At 45.4% G+C, this 19346-nt stretch overlaps 1 protein-coding gene across 6 annotated transcripts in view; it reads right to left on the bottom strand.

Annotated features, from left to right (window-relative positions):
• Positions 1-19346, bottom strand: part of TDRD7 (tudor domain containing 7) — a 41233-nt gene that overhangs the window by 5301 nt on the left and 16586 nt on the right. For 3 of the 6 annotated variants that reach the window (XM_083718534.1, XM_083718539.1, XM_083718537.1), the window contains 9 exons: positions 17197-17768; positions 14416-14602; positions 11596-11707; positions 9872-10074; positions 9648-9782; positions 8289-8372; positions 5452-5586; positions 5217-5327; positions 1858-2333 (listed from right to left, as the gene is read on the bottom strand). In XM_083718534.1, coding sequence (XP_083574660.1) covers positions 1858-2333; positions 5217-5327; positions 5452-5586; positions 8289-8372; positions 9648-9782; positions 9872-10074; positions 11596-11707; positions 14416-14602; positions 17197-17768 — 2015 coding nt within the window. The remainder of the gene's footprint in view (positions 1-1857; positions 2334-5216; positions 5328-5451; positions 5587-8288; positions 8373-9647; positions 9783-9871; positions 10075-11595; positions 11708-14415; positions 14603-17196; positions 17769-19346) is intronic. The other 3 variants (XM_083718535.1, XM_083718536.1, XM_083718538.1) reach the window with 1 other exon arrangement.

The raw sequence follows: 19346 nt of genomic DNA, 5'->3' as shown, positions 1-19346 counted from the left end.
TATTAGCCCCACCTCGAGGAGGAGAGTTTCTTCTTCCCCACCAAGTATATGGCCAGGTTGGCTTAGCAAGTACCGTATTTTTCACTCCATAAGGCGCACCTAGTTTTTAGAGGGGGAAATCAAGGAAAAAAATGGATCTCGCTTGCTGTCTTGGCTTCATTTTTAGCAGCTGGGCTGGGGCAGTGGAAGACCAAGCTTTCCCCGACCCCAGCCTCCAGAACAGGTCCGGGAGCGGCGGCAAGGTGCTCACCGACCCTTCTCGCTCTCCAGGCTTCAGCAAAAGTGATGCGTAGCCTCCGGAACGCGGAGGGAGCGCTTCCTCTGCGCTTTGGAGGCTTCGGGTTGCTATTGCTGAAGCCAAGGAGCCTGCATTCGCTCCATAGGATGCACACACATTTCCCATTTATTTTTGGAGGGGGGAAAGTGTGTCCTATAGAGCGAAAAATACGGTACTTTTCTTTCTGTTTCAGGGTTTTTGCTTCAGTTGGCGCTTTATTCGCCTTCCAGGTCCGCTACTGCCCGGCACTCTGAGCCGCTGTAGTTTCCTTCTCTCCACTGCACCCTTAAAAAACACCCCCCCCACAACTCCTGCAGAACTTCTGTCTGCTGGCAATGCCACTATTCAAGGTCACAGCCAAGCCAACTGTTCTTTCCCCTGCTCAAAATTCCCTTCCCCAAAATCTCCAATTTAGCAATGCTGCACGTTTTGGGGAAGGGAATTGTGAGCGAGAGAACGTCCCAATTATTGGTTTGTTTTTGTTCTTATTTTTATTATAGATTTTCTATATATATATAGTAATTTTATGTAGTATAGGGCAGTATACAAATCTTAATAACAACAACAGATTGTATACGGACAAATATAATGGTATTTGTAATGCATTTATAAAAATATAGTATCTTATAAATAAATGTATATGTATTAAAATAATTTCACTTATATACCTTTGTATTAGACATGTACAGAATTATAGCATTTCCCTTTTTCTTTTTGAATTTTAATACCCTTTTTTATTCCTTCACTTTATTTTAATTGAAATTATAGAAAAAGTACACACACACACACACACACACACACACGCACACACAGTTGTACCTTGGTTTTGGAACAGAATGCGTTCTGTGAGTCTGTTCGACTCCCGGAACCGTTTGAAAACCAAAGTGCGGCTTCTGATTGGCTGCAGGAGTGTCCTGCAGTCAATTGGAAGCTGTGCCGGATTTTCGGCTTCCGAAAATCATTCAAAAACCGGAACACACACTTCTGGGTTTCGATCGTTTGGGAGCCGATTTGTTCGGGAGCCAAAGCATTCGGCTTCCAAGGTACCACTGTATATATTCCCCAACATACTGGTGTGTGTTTCCTTCCTTCCCCCTCCCTCTCCAAATGTTATTAGTGAAAAGGTACACAGATATTTGTCCACAATGTTATGGCCCCCCAAGAGGAAATAACATGTAGGAGTCAGGAATTAGTAGGGGCAAAGATGCACCAAGGTCTTCAGCAGAGGGAAACTGATGCAGAAAGAGAGAGGAGGATGGAACTTGAACCAACGGAGCTGCTGTGGGCCAATATCCCCCTAGACTGCAAATGCTGAGGACAAACAGTAGGGGAGAGGTAGGGATGCGAGCATCCCAGAGAGATTTGGTTAGCCACTGTTGTGACCAGCCTTTCTCAACCTTGGGTGCCAAGATGCCCTTGAGCTACAACTCCCATCATCCCTGGCCACTGGGCCCAAGAAAGGCTGGTCTAAACCGAAGGGATTGGATCCAATACACAAAGACTGCTCTGAGATCCTTAAGTACGTAGGGTCGCATCCAGGCCACTTTGCACTCATGCGCCATTGATGAAAAGCTACTTACATGTTTTTCACTTTAGCAGCATAGAGTTTGTTTTTTTCAACGGTGGTAGTTCCCTCATCCGCTTTGCCGTAGTATAAAAGCATCTCTTCCATCAGTACTTCCAGGTTGTGCATCTCTTGCCAAGGCTGGAGGACAAAGTAACCGGGATGGCAGGCCAAGGTGACAAACACATCCATCTGCTCCTGGGGTTTTGGCAACGGCAGAGGCGGAGGCATAGTCAAGGCTGTCCCAGCACTGCTGGCCTCTGGAGCACGTGGAGCAAAACCCTTCTTGGCACCTGAGCTTGCTGTCTCTGGTAAGTTCGTTTCCCCCTTTGCAGGGAGGGAGCTACCAGGAAAGGCACTCAAGAAGACGTCCTTCTGATGCTTCCACAAGTCTGCGTTAGTGATCCGCCTGTTAATACTATGGTCTGGGTCTGGAAAGCTCTTTGGCGTAAATAGATAGACGTGTGCAATCCTGTCATCCAGTTTAACCACCTTAAGAGTGGAGGAGGGAAGAAAGAGAAAGTACATTCCTACTAGCAAATTTACTCTTACTCAAAACAGTGGCAGGAAAATGTTAACGCATGAACTCTTGCACCATTAGAAACGTCACCAAGAGTAGGCCATCAAACGAGAAAGTACTACTGCTAAACACACATCAAGTTTGTGTCACTCTTCTTCGCTTTAAAATACTCAAAGCAACTTACAATAAAAAAAATTGAACTTAATATTGTATCTTAACTGAACCTGCGGCCTTCCAGACATTGCTAGAGTCCCAATTCCATCACTCCCAACCAGCATGCCCAATGGTCAAGGAAGGCAAGTGTTTGGGTTAGTCGCCCTTGCATTACAGTAAATATAGTGCTCAGAACCCTCCCACCGCTCTGCTCTCCCAATGATTTGACAGTACTGGTATGGCATACAAATGTACATTGTTAGATAAATGCTATAACAGGGGTTCTAATATGGACCACAGTAAATTTAAAGTCTACTGAGACATCACTTTCCTGAAGGAGAGTCTCCACCCTCATCACTCAGCCAGGACACTGAGGTCCAACTCCCAAGGCGTTCTGGCGTTTCCCTCTCTGCAAGAAGTGAAATTACAGGGAACCAGGCAGAAGGCTTTTTCAGTAGTCGCGCCCACCCTGTGGAATGCCCTCCCAGCAGATATCAAAGAGTTAACCAACTATATAAAATTTCGTATATATCTGAAGGCAGCCCTGCTTTGTTTTATTTGTATTTTTGTGGAAGCAACCCAGAGTGGCTGGGGCAACTCAGTCTGATGGGTGAGGTATAAATTATTACTACTATTATTATTATTAGTTGTAGTAGTAGTAGTAGTAGTAGTAGTAGTGCCCCATTAAAATGGGCTGGAAAACAGAAAAAACAGAGTCCAGTGAGCAGCAGAGTAAGATACCAGTTTTTACCCCAACACCAGATCCCTGGTTTATCAAATCATTTCCTCAGGGAAGGATTTTGAAGCCAATGCCTTTTCTCTTCTTGCCATAACCTCAAGACAAAATGGAAAATTCCCTCTCATATAACACCAGAATCAAGACCAATGAGGGACTCCCAAAGTATAGTCAAACCTCGGATCCTGAACGCCTCCATTTTGGAACGATTTGGCTCCCGAACGCGGAAAACCCAGAATACTCCGGTTTTCGAAAGTTTTTCTGAAGCTGAATGTCCGACGCAGCTTCTGCTTGAGTGCAGGAAGTTCCTGCAGCCAATCGGAAGCTGTGCCTCGCTTGTTGGAAGTTTCGGAAGTCGAATGGGCTTCCAGAACGGATTACGTCCAACAACCAAGGTTTGACTGTACACAGCAAACAGTGTATCGCTGCCTGTATTTGGTTCTTGCAGACTGTGATTACCTTCCCAGAGAGTTTGTGAAGATCATTCACTGACCAGTAAGTATACACACTCATTCACTCGGATCTTAGTTTTATTCACTGGTAAGCACAGCCAGAGAGTAACTGAAGCAGCAAACCTCTGTCAACAGTAACATGAGCAGGAGAAGGAGGGAGAAGGGGCTCCAAGGAGGAGACAGGTCACAGGTCACTTGAGTGTTCAAAATGTGCTATATCTATTCTCAGAAAACCTTAAATAAATTCTGTGCAATTCAGTAGTATCCCCATATTGCAGGTGGAACAGGGTGAAGACTTAAAGAAGACAGGTCATCTAGAGAGAATGTGGCAAGTGGCGAGATTTAATCCCAGGACTTTCTGGCCCAGAGCTCAGTCTTTACTGCTATTCTAGCTTCCAAGTCAAAACTATACTTTCTAAGTTAGCTTTCATTACACCCGCCATGGTACTGAAGTCTAGGATGAGATGGAAGTGTGTTACATGGCACCACTTTAAAATAATAATACAGGGACAGGGAAAAAAAATCTGATCACTGTAAGCATGTTTCCTGAAAGATGAATTTCTTTCAACAGGTAGTTGTGAACCTCAGTGTTAGGGCTCCCCTACATCATGATGTCAACATCCTCAATTTGAAAACAGTATTACAAGGGTGTAAAGGAAAACACTCAGGTGCCCAGGAGGAAAGCACGTTCACAAACAGAAAAAAAGGTTGTTCAAAAATTCTGGGGAAACTCTCAAATCAGCAAAAAGGAAGAAGCCAAGGACCGCACTGCTACAACCTAAGTCTGCTGCTCTGATTTTTAAAAGAGAAAAAGATGGACTCAGGAACCCTTAGAGCACACCTATGGTTAACACTTTGCTTCAAAAATAAATAAATATCTGCAGCAGAATCATATTGTAAATGTAATTGGTAAAGGTAAAGGGACCCCTGACCATTAGGTCTAGTCGTGACCGACTCTGGGGTTGTGGCGCTTATCTCGCTTTATTGGCCGAGGGAGCCGGCGTACAGCTTCCAGGTCATGTGGCCAGCATGACTATGCCACTTCTGGCGAACCAGAGCAGCGCATGGAAATGCCGTTTACCTTCCTGCCAGAGTGGTACCTATTTATCTACTTGCACTTTGACGTGCTTTCGAACTGCTAGGTTGGCAGGAACTGGGACTGAGCAACAGGAGCTCACCCCCGTCATGGGGATTCGAACCACCGACCTTCTGATCGGCAAGCCCTAGGCTCTGTGGTTTAGACCACAGCGCCACCCGCGTCCCCTAAAAATGTCATTGTTACATTATCACAATTCCTCCTGCTCTCATGAAGACCTGTGGGTTAGCTGTACATGACAACATCATATGGGGAAATGGTGGCTACAAAAAAGAACTGTTCATCAATCAACGTCCTTCATTTATGACTGCAACAAGCAAAGCACATAAACTAACAGTGGTACAGTTTGGCTTTGCAAGAGACATTCAAGAACATCCTGCACCCTTGAATTTTAAGCAACGAACAGGCGTATTTTTACCTTAATGCTGCAGTCAGGACAATTTAATACTGTGTCTCTCAGCCAAAGCACAGCATCTGGAGTCCACATGCCAATATTAAGAGGAAGGTCAGCCAAGCAGCATTTTGTTGCCTAAAACAATCATACAATATAATTACAATGATTTTCAGGTTACACTGAAATGCATGTGGGTAACAAGAATGATGTCTACACAGCAAGCTCCTGGGAACCATCAGTGATTAACGAAAATTCATACCTGAGGAGGTATTGCAATGACTTCACGCAGAAACGTCGGGGGAATCTCTCTCAGCTCTACTACTTTTACAGATGCTACTGTTCCAGTATCCATAAACTGTACATCAAGAGCCCGGCTACTATGAACACTGGTTATCTGCATCAAGGAAACGAAGCAAAATACGAGAATGGAGAAACCTATTTTAACACAGAGTGGAATTCAATGTTGTGCTAAGGTTATCCTTCAGTCAGTGGAAGCATTTTTCTTGCCAGGTAGAACAATCTCTCTTCTCCTCCCCAGCATACCCTTCAGGGGGTTTTCCCAACCCCCCTGGGGCCAATTTTGGGGGAGTGCAGGGGGAAATCCCTGCTGAACTGAACCCAGCCTGTATGAAGTAACAGTGGCTGACCATTTTGGGTCTGAGGCTTGCATTCATCCTTGGTCAACCTTCCAGAGGCTGCATGCAATGGTGTGGTCACCCAACACTGCCGCATGCACATTCTTGCATGCACACACAGAGGCCACACACACACACTACTTCCCCACCACTTTACCAACAAAACCACTGGGGTCTTGGGGACCATAAAAATCTGTTTGGGTGGGCTGAATCAGGCTCCTGGACGGAGGTTAGAAGCCCTGGTCTAAAAGGAAATATGTGCTGCCCACTTTGAAAGCTCATTGTGAAAGATCATGGCGGGAATGGTCCTTTAAGCAATTAGGCAGTCCAAGGACCATTATGCTGCCTAAGATTCACCAGACAATCTTGCACTGGTGCCAATTCCAGGGGGCCCTGGGTTCCTGGGCACCCACAAACCTTTCACTGTGGGTGCCCAGCCTTCACCTGCTGCCTGACTTCGGGCTCTCCAGCATTACCAGGGCCTCCACCACAGGGCCTCTGTTGGGGTCCACTACAGGCGCGGATGTGCTCCACCCCCCCTGCTGTCGTGGAAACACGGAAGTGGTGCCAGAGAGCAGCGGCAGCATGTGCGTGCAACACGACATCATGTGCACATGCCACTGGGCACCCTGAGGCTGGGGCCTTAGTCAGCACCTCTGCAATTCGGTAGACAGCATAATGCATATTCAGATTGACTTTTAAAGCAGAGCTTTCTGACACATTACTGTGTCGGCTGCAGTGTGTTATGCGAACATTCCCCAGGCTCCTCTCGGGGCTGGAAAGGGGTAAATTTAACCTCCAGTTGGCTAATAAAACTGAGTGACTGTGTTGCAAAAGGATGCAAAACTGTGTTGTGAAATGTTGCATGTCCAAAAAGTGCATCACCAACTTGAAAAGTTTGGAAAGCTCTGGGCTTAAAGCATCTTATTAGCATAGAACTCTTTCTCATTGAAAGATAGAAAGGTTCAAGCCAGTGGTCCACACCAAGGATAAGGAACCTGTGACCCTCCAGGTGAATCCAACTCACCTCATTAGCCATGTAGGCTGGGGCTGACAGACTGCAACCCAATAACATCTTTTCACAGTAAATAAATATGCCACAGTGCTGCATTTGGGTAAGTATACAAGGCAATGAAACAAAACCAGGGCACAATACAAAAAAGTCTCCCATCTAGATGCTGGCACAGCTGAATCCAACAACATCTACTGGTTTGCCATTCAGAGTCTAGACTATGCAAGTCCCGTATAAATTGCAGACAGCAGCTTACCAGCCATCTCTGAGAAGCAGCAAGCAAAAGATCAGCAAACATTTCACAACTAGTTTTCAGCTTTTATTTTGGTTCCATTCTACTTATTTCACTAGCTGCCAGTTTCTCAAATATTTAAGCTTGAAGCAGTCTTCACTCAATTAAAACGCTTTCCTATAATAATATGGGAAATGGGAGAGACTGTTCCATCCCATGGCATTGTCAGGATTCTGCTTCACCAGAAACTGGCTCATGAAAACTGCAACAAACAGTGTGCTTATTTGTTAACTAATGGCAGTGGAATTGCTTAAACCCATTAAATAGTAAGGTAAAGGTAAAGGTACCCCTGCCCGTACGGGCCAGTCGTGACCGACTCTAGTGTTGCGCGCTCATCTCGCTCAAGAGGCTGGGAGCCGGAGCCGTCCGAAGACACTTCCAGGTCACGTGGCCAGCGTGACGAAGCTGCAACTGGTGAACCAGCAACAGTGCCGCACACAGAAATGCCGTTTACCTTCCCTCTATAAAGCGGTACCTATTTATCTACTTGCACTTTGACGTGCTTTCGAACTGCTAGGTGGGCAGAAGCTGGGACCGAACGACGGGAGCGCACCCCACTGCGGGGATTCGAACTGCCGACCTTATGATCAGCAAGTCCTAGGCACTGAGGTTTTACCCACAGCGCCACCCGCGTCCCCCATTAAATAGTAAAAAGGTAAAGGTAAAGGTACCCCTGCCCGTACGGGCCAGTCTTGACAGACTCTAGGGTTGTGCGCTCATCTCACTCTAGAGGCCGGGAGCCAGCGCTGTCCACAGACACTTCCGGGTCACGTGGCCAGCGTGACAAGCTGCATCTGGCGAGCCAGCACAGCACACGGAAACGCCGTTTACCTTCCCCCTGGTAAGCAGTCCCTATTTATCTACTTGCACCCGGGGGTGCTTTCGAACTGCTAGGTTGGCAGGCGCTGGGGCCGAACGACGGGAGCGCACCCCGTCGCGGGGATTTGAACTGCCGACCATGCGATCGGCAAGTCCTAGGCGCTGAGGTTTTACCCACAGCGCCACCCGCGTCTGTCATTAAATAGTACAAGGTAGCTAAAACCCCAAATTTTATTCTAGAATTCAATGTACAATAAGTAGCCCATTTAGAATATCAGAGAATTAGAATATTTGAACCTTTTTTGCAGTTCATTTGTTAGTGACACCACATGCCCTACCTCCACACGTGCCCACTTTCCTTTACAGTTAAGCAGACAGATCTTGCCACAGTAGGGGAGCGATACCGAATGCTCTGTTACCTGCTGGAACAAAGAAGCAAAGCCATTTTAAGTAGTCACAATGCAGCAGTCAAATGTGCAGGTAAGGAGTGCATTATAGCTCAGGCAAGTTACCAAAAGAGAGAACATACCTAACCCTACCTGCAGCAATTCCACTATATCGATTTCTTCCCCAAAATACTAGCACACACATTGATGAGTTACCTTTAGATTTCCACTCTGGCAAGGGAAGCACCAGAGAAACGATTAAGAACCACCGAGAAGCCAGGAACAAGCATCACTATCAATCTCCAAAAATATGCATCTTGTACTTTCTAGACATATAAAAGGTAAAGGTACCCCGGCCCGTACGGGCCAGTCTTGACAGACTCTAGTGCTTTGCGCTCATCTCACTCTAGAGGCCGGGAGCCAGCGCTGTCCGCAGACACTTCCGGGTCATGTGGCCAGTGTGACAAGCTGCATCTGGTGAGCGAGCACCAGTGCAGCGCACGGAAATGCCGTTTACCTTCCTGCTAGTAAGCGGTCCCTATTTATCTACTTGCACCCGGGGGTGCTTTCGAACTGCTAGGTTGGCAGGCGCTGGGACCGAACGACGGGAGCTCACCCCGCCGTGGGGATTCGAACCGCCGACCATGCGATCGGCAAGTCCTAGGCGCTGAGGTTTTACCCACAGCGCCACCTGCGTCCCTGTTCTAGACATATACAGTGCTACAAAAATGCCTCTGGGGTTGCTCTTCGCAGGTTTTCCCGAACTTGGGTCTCCAGCTGTTTTTGGGCTACAGGTCCCATAATCTGTGACCACTGGTCCTGCTAGTGAGGGATGATGGGAGTTGTAGTCTAACAACAGAGGGAGACCCAAGTTTGGGAAACTGTGCTCTATGGGATCACCTGTCCTGAAACAGCTAGCGCACAGTTGGCCTAATCAAAGAAAGCAACAATTGTTACTGAGGAACCCTATTTTATTGTGCAATATGGGTCTGGATAACACAAGCTGGATTTATCTGTAAAAAGGCACGAGCATGAAAATTGCTTTGGGGATTTCAGGACTGAACTACTTTTCCTGACATTACAAGGATTTCCACGTATGAAAATATGCAGTGCTGCATGGCGCACATATTTGATACTGCAAGACACGACAGCTGGGCAGCTAGTAAGTATGTGAACAGCAAAAGTGTGTGGGGTTCACTCAGCAAGAATGAATGATTAGGAACCTTCGCATTCTTCATTTGTGAACAAAGGGGTTGTTAGGTGACCTTTGTGAAGGTACAGTTGGCAACCAAAATTAAAAGTGAGATTCACCTTGTGGTGGAAGTAATTTTCCAGCTTCTGCAAAGCTTCAGAGAGTTTGGTCAGGCCCTTTGATGGCACTTGACAGTATAAAGTTCCATCCGAACAGACATTGGTTACTCGGACATTTGTATAGAGCGCATCTACCTGTTAAAAACAAAACATGCATTTGGGATGCTGCAACTTAAGTGCCCTGAACTCATCTTACTGGTTTTACAAGCAGATGAAAACAGTACCTGAAGGCGAAGCTCAAGAGATTTATCACAAAGTGCCTTCAGGCAAGAAGCGTTGATGTTGATGTCATCCTCTCCCGAAGTATCGTACAGGATGACAAGGGGAATGTCATTTTTCTCTAGTATTTCGACAGCAAATATCTTGCCACAGGTTTGAGACTCCACCACTTTCACCATCACAGGGTCGTCCGAGAAGGCTTCTAACCCTAAAGCAAGGCAGTCAAGAGGAGAGTGTAGGTTTTGCGGACATCTCCGAAAGAGATCTTCTTGCCTCAGCATGGCTGCTTGGACTATCATTGCTTATGGCAAAAATGGGGGAGTGTTCCACTTGTTTGGTGGACCTGATTTCTCTTGGTGCTTATTTTGCCCATCTAATGTATACCATCACCTGAGTCTCCCTGCACCTTAGAGCTATTGCTTTAAGCAAGTCTGTAACCCTTACTACTCTAAAAATGTATTTGCATGCCTGTTGAAGGCATGCAAGCCAGAAAGAAGGGTGGCCGATTAAGATTTCCAGTGGTACAAGGCAGGGCTTCAGTACTCTTAAGTCTTCCTCCTCAGACCTAGCAAATCAGAATTACCGTATTTTTCGCCCCATAGGACGCACCTTTTCCCCTCCAAAAATGAAGGGGAAATGTGTGTGTGTCCTATGGGGCGAATGCAGGCTTTCACTGAAGCCTGGGGAGCGAGAGGGGTCGGTGCGCACCGACCCCCTCTCGCTCTCCAGGCTTCGTGCGGCTCTCTGCAAGGTGCAGGAGCCCAGCGCCGGGCTCCCACGGCTTGTGGAGAGTTGCCTGTTCTGGGGGCTGGGGTCGGGGAAATAATTCCCCCCCTTTATTCCCCCCCCAAAAAAACTAGGTGCGCCTTATGGGACGGTGCGTCCTATAGGGCGAAAAATACGGTATACAAAATATGTGAGAAATTACACACAGTAATTGACACATCATCAAAATGTTTGCGGGGATATAGGCTTATATTTTAAAAGCAGAAACCACACTATGCTTCACGGGGGCTGCCATCTCCCCCCAGCACACGAAGATGCTTGTAGAACAGAGAGGTGCTCTTTCAAGGCATACAAGAAGAAATTCCAATTTCAGACTCCTAGTGGCTATGCGGTCATTAATGTCCCATGCATCTTGCGCAATTGTTTTACTTGTAAAAACAACAACAACAACAAAAACACTACTTATTACATTTATTTCTTGCCTTTCCTCCAGTGAACTCAAGGCAACATACATAGTTCCTTCCCCCTTTTTTTCTCTTAACAACCCTGTGATGTAATCGCTCAGCCTAACCTACAATTAGCCCAAGTCACACAGGGAGCTTCATGGATGAGTGGGGATTTGAAACCAAGCCTCCCCAGTCTTAGCCCAACACTCTGCTGCATCACACTGGATACACTAATATTGTTTCCTGTCATGTCTGTTTGCATAGTTAAAATGCACCAAATAAGAACATGCACTTTACTATACCAGAGGTTTTTTGTTTTTTAAAAGGACACACACCTTCCACTGGAGTAAGTACAAATTGCAAGGAAGCATATTCATAGGGAAGACCCACCACTCTTTACTATAAAAGCTGAAAGATGGCACTGCCAGGTGGGGCAGTCCTTTCCAATCCCAGCTGGCAATATTTGGAGTTAGGCGCAGCCTTCCTTCCTTCTCCCAGTTTGTAGTACATTCAAAGTGCTTCTGTAGTCACGCTGAAGGCTAAGGCACATCTCTTACCTGCTAGTTTGCATTTTGAAGCCTGGAACGGCAGTGAATAGAATTGCTTGGCTAGTTTGCACACTCTGGTATTCTCAATGGTTTCACTAAAGCCATAATCAACGTAGCATACCTAGTGACGGAACAAGGACAGAAAGACACAGCCATGTTATATAAGGAAGACTTATTCATTGGTCACATTACTGGTGCTACAACATGTTGGCCCTGTTCTCTTTCCTGCCGTAGTTCAGCGCAGTGCTAGATTTGCTCCAGCAATGCAAGCATTTATGCTTGTCTGACAGAGCCATTTGTTCTCTCCTCCCTATGTGCGCTGTTCCAGGGGTTTTCCTGACCCCTGCAGAGCCAACGGGGTGGGGGAGCATTGCTTCATTAGTGGAAGTCCTTGGGCAGGCTTCTGCTGGTGGGACTAGTTAGCTGAATCTGGCCCTGAATATCCAAGATCCCTCCTTATAGGCCTCCGTGCAGTGAAAAATTAAATGTTTGCTTTCCTATTCGAGGCTGCCATCCTAAGCCATAAGTACTATGAAATCACATGGAGATTCGCAACTTACAGTTGAGGCTGATGGAAGGGCACTTACCATGTTATTCATACAGAGAAATGCCCTTATTGCAGAAATCCTAAGCCTTCATCGGAGGCACAACGAGCCTTTTCCCATATATATAAAGAACAAGTCACCCAAGTAGTGTTTAATGTTTCTGAGTGTATAGATGAGAAGATAACCACTTGTCAGTATGCTGGGGAGAGCCCATGAACAAGGAGGATGTGGTAGTAGCAGGTTGTACTCCTCACCACCACTCTCTTACTGATCCCTTCTCCTCCTCCTCCTCATATAGACAGAATTGCAGTCAGTAAAGTCCACAAACACTTGTATGACCTGATCTCTACAGTCATACCTAGAATCATAGAATCATAGAGTTGGAAGAGACCACAAGGGCCATCGAGTCCAACCCCCTGCCAAGCAGGAAACACCATCAGAGCACTCCTGACATATGGTTGTCAAGCCTCTGCTTAAAGACCTCCAAAGAAGGAGACTCCACCACACTCCTTGACAGCAAATTCCACTGTCGAACAGCTCTTACTGTCAGGAAGTTCTTCCTAATGTTTAGGTGGAATCTTCTTTCTTGTAGTTTGGATCCGTTGCTCCGTGTCCGCTTCTCTGGAGCAGCAGAAAACAACCTTTCTCCCTCCTCTATGTGACATCCTTTTATATATTTGAACATGGCTATCATATCACCCCTTAACCTCCTCTTCTCCAGGCTAAACATGCCCAGCTCCCTTAGCCGTTCCTCATAAGGCATCGTTTCCAGGCCTTTGACCATTTAGGTTGCCCTCCTCTGGACACGTTCCAGTTTGTCAGTGTCCTTCTTGAACTGTGGTGCCCAGAACTGGACACAGTACTCCAGGTGAGGTCTGACCAGAGCAGAATACAGTGGCACTATTACTTCCCTTGATCTAGATGCTATACTCCTATTGATGCAGCCCAGAATTGCATTGGCTTTTTTAGCTGCCGTGTCACACTGTTGGCTCATGTCAAGTTTGTGGTCAACAAACCACAAACCTGCGAACGCTGCAGGTTGCGCATTTTCAGGTTATGGACTGTGCCGAACAAGGAAGTACCGGAATGGGTTACTTCTGGGTTTTGGTGCTCGTGCAGAAACGCTAAATCGTGCTTTGTGCATGCACAGAAGCGCCAAATCGAATCATGCGCGGCGCTGCAGGTTGCGAACATGCCTCCCGCACGGATCATGTTCGCAACCCGAAGTATGACTGTATTTCCCTCCTTGTTCAGCTCCTCGACTCAAAGAAGCCAAGAGGGACTGAACATCGGTGGTAGGGGGTTGGCATCAACATCTTAGATGACAGCTGGCAAGAGAGAGAGGTTTTGCCATCACTCCAGCCACCCTGGCCCGTTTTGCATGTATTGGGGATCCTGGAATGAAAGAGAAGCAGTGATCCTCTTCTCTAGCCAGTTTCTGAATTTGTACACATGACTGATGCAAGTCAAATAAATCTGATGGCTGACTCAGTTGAACCCCCTAACGTTTTGCTGACTGCAGCAGGAACATCAGACCCCACCCATCCTCTCTCAAACACTACTAACTATGAGCTTGTAAGCAGAAGCAGTAGATGAAAGGCATTTTTGACCGGATCTAAAATAATAATAATAAATAATAATAAATTTTATTTATATCCCGCCCTCCCCAGCCGAAGCCAGGCTCAGGGCGGCTAACAATAATCAAATAATCACACAATCAAATAATCACACATTCTAAAAATATTTCATTATAAAAATTAATTAAAAGATCCACAGCTCCATTTTCATCTGAATCTAAGGAGAGCAATTGTAATCCAACAAAAAAATCACTGCATCGTATTACTATGCTGAGATCTCCCAGAAAGGCTCTGTTCTTGGTCATTTGCTAGAGCCCAAATGCTGCAATTATTAGTTACAGATAGGTAGCCGTGTTGGTCTGCCATAGTCAAAACAAAAAAAAATTCCTTCCAGTAGCACCTTAAAGACCAACTAAGTTAGTTCTTGGTATGAGCTTTCGTGTGCATGCACACTTCTTCAGATACACTGCAATACACTTCTTCAGATACGCTGCAATTATTAGTTTGCCTTAGAAGAATTAAACACTCCTCACCTACCCAAAAAAAACCCTAGAAGACATTATCATTATTATTTATTTAAGCAAATATTATCCTACTTTCCCACTTTGTAAGAAGTGTCCAAGGCAGCTATCGCAATCAACTGATAGAGACCAGCACTTTCATCTGATTTTAACACCATTTTTACTACAGAAACCTACAGCACTTGCCTTTATCCTATTGCCGTCTGTCGAAGTAATCTGTGCACGCAGCCAAGCATCTTCTACTGCAGGCACAGCAACAACCTGTCCAACTTTAGGAGACTGTATTTGCAAACCTGAGGGGTTCCGACCATACCAATCCTTCATCTGCTCTTCCATTAATTCCTGGGCAGCAGAATAGTCTTTGCCCACATACCTACAGGATTTCAAGCAGAAATGATAGTTGGTATAAATCACAACAACAAAAGTGGTAACAAGTGCAAAAGTGTTTAGGTAATCAAAGCGTTATGTAACATATCTCCCCTACCCCAAAATAATTTTAAGGCAAAAAGGGTGTAGAAACAGATTAGAGCAGGATGTATGTGGGCTAGATTCTAAGAGTGCACGCTTACACAGCGGAATACATATACCTGGTGTAGACATTAAGGAAGACAGTTTACATACTATTTTGTGAACAAGTGAGTTTTTTAATGCCTTAGATCTCCTCTTAAACTGAAGTGTGTAATCCTAGAACTTTCTTGCTTCTTGAAAAAGGAATGTATGGAATTACATGAGAGCATAGGTAAAGGTACCCCTGACCGTTAGGTCCAGTTGCGGATGACTCCGGGGTTGCGCACTCATCTCACACTATAGGCCGAGGGAGCCAGCGTACAGCTTCTGGGTCATCTGGCCAGCATGACTAAGCTGCTTCTGGCGAACCAGAGCAGCGCACGGAAATGCCGTTTACCTTCCCGCCGGAGCGGTACCTATTTATCTACTTGCACTTTGACATGCTTTCAAACTGTAAGGTGGGCAGGAGCAGGAACTGAGCAACGGGAGCTCACCCCGTTGCGGGGATTCGAACCGCTGACCTTCTAATCGGCAAGTCCTAGGCTCTGTGGTTTAACCCACAGAGCCACCCGCGTCCCTACATGAGAGCATAGGTGTGTGCAAATTCAATTTCACTGCAATTCTGATCTTAATATTTATACTGCAAAGAGTCGAAAGATTTCACATATTCCCAATATTTACACCAACTCTGTTACTGCTGGGTTTTTTGGGGGAATAATATTCATAATTTGTCCAAGTGTTCAAAAGCAAATGTGCACTAGGCAGGTAATGGACTCTATTGTTGATACAGTCAAACCTTGGTTTCTGAATGCCTGTTATCATACGTTTCAGCTCCCAAACACCTAAAACCCACAAGTAAATGCTCTGGTTTTCAAAACCTGAATGTCCGGGGTGGCTTCCGCTTGCAGGCAAGAAGCTCTTGCAACCGATCAGCAGCCAAACTTCGGTTGTTGGACGTTTCTGAAGTCGAACGGTCTTCCGGAACAGATTACATTCGACAACCGAGGTTTGACTGTATGCCAAATTGTCCCAAGCTAAGAGTGGCTTATGACAATCTGTCATTAAAGGTAAAGGAACCCCTGACCATTAGGTCCAGTCGTGGCCGACTCTGGGGTTGCGGCGCTCATCTCGCTTTATTGGCCGAGGGAGCCGGCGTACAGCTTCCGGGTCATGTGGCCAGCATGACTAAGCCGCTTCTGGTGAACCAGAGCAGCGCACGTAAACGCTGTTTACCTTCCCGCCAGAGCGGTACCTATTTATCTACTTGCACTTTGACGTGCTTTCAAACTGCCAGGTTGGCAGGAGCAGGGACCGAGCAACGGGAGCTCACCCTGTCGCGGGGATTCGAACTGCCGACTTTCTGATCGGCAAGCCCTAGGCTCTGTGGTTTAACCCACAGTGCCACCCACGTCCCAATCTGTCATTACTAGACTGCAAATCAACCGCATGTGGCAGACACCTCAAAAGAGACACCTCTCTTCCCGAAAGAAGAGAGCCAAGGCAGAGAGTGCAAATTAAGTGAATTAATGGCAGCTCTTTCTGTTTCACATACTTACTATCCAATAGCTCTAACAAAACGTATTTGATTGCAACTAAGCAAAGCCTTTATGTAACTTACATGCACAATGCTTTGGCCGTGGAGCTTACATACATATACTTTTTGTACCCTTTGTCTACATCTTGACAAGGTAGTGTGTGGGCATGCGAGGGCAGCAAGCAAAATCACTTACTCAAAGGCTAAGGAAACAATTCTATACACACTTATTTGGAAAAAAGTTCCACTGAACAAAGCGGAATTTACTTCTGAGTAAATATGCATGGGATTGAGCTCCAAGAAGTGTTGAGAAGAGATGGTAGTTGCTGAATAAAAAAGTTTCAACAAGTAAATTGTCCATTGTCCTGGTTGGTAAAGTTATAAATAATAGTAATTTCACAATTGAACACATTCTAGATAGTCTGAGGGCTAAGAACACAACCTTGTACTCTCAGGGGCTCAGTGGAGGATCCTGCCACAATATAGGAATGTGTCATCTACATCCTCGAATTTACTAGTCCCTAGGTCCAATAGGAAGTTCATACTTATGAACTTCCTACTGGACCAAGGAACTATTAAATACTTGTGTCATTTGCAATGTTTAACCTCAGAAGTTGGCTTCTGGCCACTCTTTTGTGAAGAAAAGGCTCCCTCGGTTCAGTTAAGAGATTTTAAGCTTAAATATGTTGATAACAAATGGAGTGTGCTCTCCAATACACGCTTAATGAGACTTTGTTCTAAGCAGACATGCACAAAATGGTCCTGTCAGACCGTGTTTTTAAAGTGAACACCAGAGTAAATCTTTAGATTTTTCATTTTCTTAATCTGTTCTCCTTCAATTGAATGTCTGGTGTGCTGACAGTTGAAGAAATAACCCCATTGCACTACTACAGGAGTATTAGGGAAGACCGGGACAGTAATCTTACCTGACAACAACTTCATTTGTTGAGCTCAGTTCCACCACCAGCACAGATGGTGATGTTTCTGCTGGGATAATTAATGGAGGCACAGTCATGTTCTCCGAATACTCCTCTTGGGATTCGTGCTTGATCGTGGTGGGATGCTGCTCGGCTGGTCTCGCTAGAACTTCATTTGCGTGGGTTTTGCCAGTCACATTCTGGTTCTCGTCCGTGTGCTTTTTCGACTTTGCATAGAGAATGGCCTTTTTGGGGTTGCCAGATATGTAATCCACTGAACATATATCCGAGAGGGCGTCAAGACTTTTCAGAATATCCTGAGGTAATGGTGCTTTGTATGTGTCTTCGTACACTTTGGGGAGAGCATTCGCCCAAAGGCCATTGGAATATTTTAACAAGATGGCGGCAATTTTCTGCTTGAAATCCTCCTGGGGCGCATCTACTTTGGTCTCTACAGTCTGTTTTACTAAGGGGGGCTGAAGGCTTCCTTCGTGGCTTGAGACACCCTTCACCAAAGGTTGTGTTTTTGCAGCAGGGTAGAGGAATATATCCCTAAGGCCACCAGAACATACCTTCTCTGTCTTTTGAGAGAAAGCAGGAGGGTTACAAAAACAGCTACGTTACTGAATTGGAGCATTGCGGGCAATTCAAAAGTGGTTTCCACACGTGTCTGTAGACGGGCCATTTACTTCTAAGTACACTGACCGCCATCGGTTTTGACTAACCTTTTGTTTTCTCGCCACCTCGTCACATTCACTCACCCCTACATGAAACAGCTTTGTTTTTTGCAGCCGTACTAAAAACCATGTCAAATTAGCACAGGCTTGTGTCATCTCAACAGCAAAAAAATTATACTGTGCTTTTCCAACTGTGGTTGGATTTGATTTAGTTTTAGATCTCCAGGTAGTTTAAAACAGGAATAATATCACCCTTATGAAAGTAGATGAGGCTCATGGTCAAGCACTGTTCAATTGCTAAAGGTGTCCCTCTTACAAACATTGCTTATCTTTAACAACTGAAGCTTGCTGTTATTCATACATGTATTTACATGCAGATCCTGCTACCCGCCCTCTCACTATGTGAAAATTCACTTATCCAAACAAAGAATTATGCCCAAACTTTGCAATACACTCCACAGATTCAGCTATCCGAACATCCAGTATTTGCCCACTTCCTTGCTTGTGTTTTGCTGGAAGAAACCATGCGGGGGGGGGGGGGTAGATTGAACAAATCAAGGAGTAGGAGAGATCGGATAAATAAGTTTTCCTTTGTCTCTTCTGCTGGTCGGCTATAGCTGTTTCAGGAAGAAACCATGGAGAGAGGGCAGGGGGAGAGATTAGATAAATCCCCAATTAGAAATGTTCCCATAGGAACCAATGGAAACTGTGGGCTCATTATGTGAGTTATGAACATTTCCTGGGAACGCATTGCGTTTGGGAAGTGGGACCTGTGTGTATTTGGGTACAAATGTGCAGATGATTGGAATATTTGAAAGTGTGCTTAGGCTTGTGCTAAGATGCTCACGTATTTTAAGAACTGAGAAGTATTCAGTACGGCTACAGACTGATGAAAGCAAAAAGAATATAGCTTATCTGTATTCCACCCAAACTGGCTAGTATGTCAACATGCTGATACATTACTTATAAATAACATTTCTTATATCCATTTAAGAGTATAATGGCAAATGTAAGAGCAGAAAACCATATGTTTGCTCATATATGCATTCTGATTAGCATTTTTAAATGAGGGTGAAATCTACCTTTATTGCATGCAAAATGGAAAAGCACTCAAAATGAACAGTCTGAGATTCGCTTACAGTAGATCAAAGGTAGTCAACACGGATGATTTTATAGCTTTTGGACTACAAGGCCTATCAGCCACAGTCAGGATTGCCAATGGCCAGAGACAACCAGGGTTGATGGGAGGTGATGTCTACAATAACTGTAGGCACCACAATGTCTACCCCTGCTGCAGATCATAGGCTAGTGCTATATTTAGATTATTCCCAGGAGTAGCATTAGATGTGCTGGAAAAGCAAGTAAGGATGCATTTTTAAAAAACAAATAAAAAATGTAAACACGATTTGTTTAATTACTGTCTCCTTTCCAAATGTACTTTTTAAAAAACAACTGTCCATACTGAGTGGCTATAGCCATTAA

Source organism: Podarcis gaigeae, assembly GCF_964106915.1.
Source record: "Podarcis gaigeae genome assembly, chromosome: 17".
In the NCBI taxonomy this organism is placed as follows: Eukaryota; Metazoa; Chordata; class Lepidosauria; order Squamata; family Lacertidae; genus Podarcis; species Podarcis gaigeae.
This window is presented reverse-complemented; position numbering and strand designations above follow the sequence as displayed.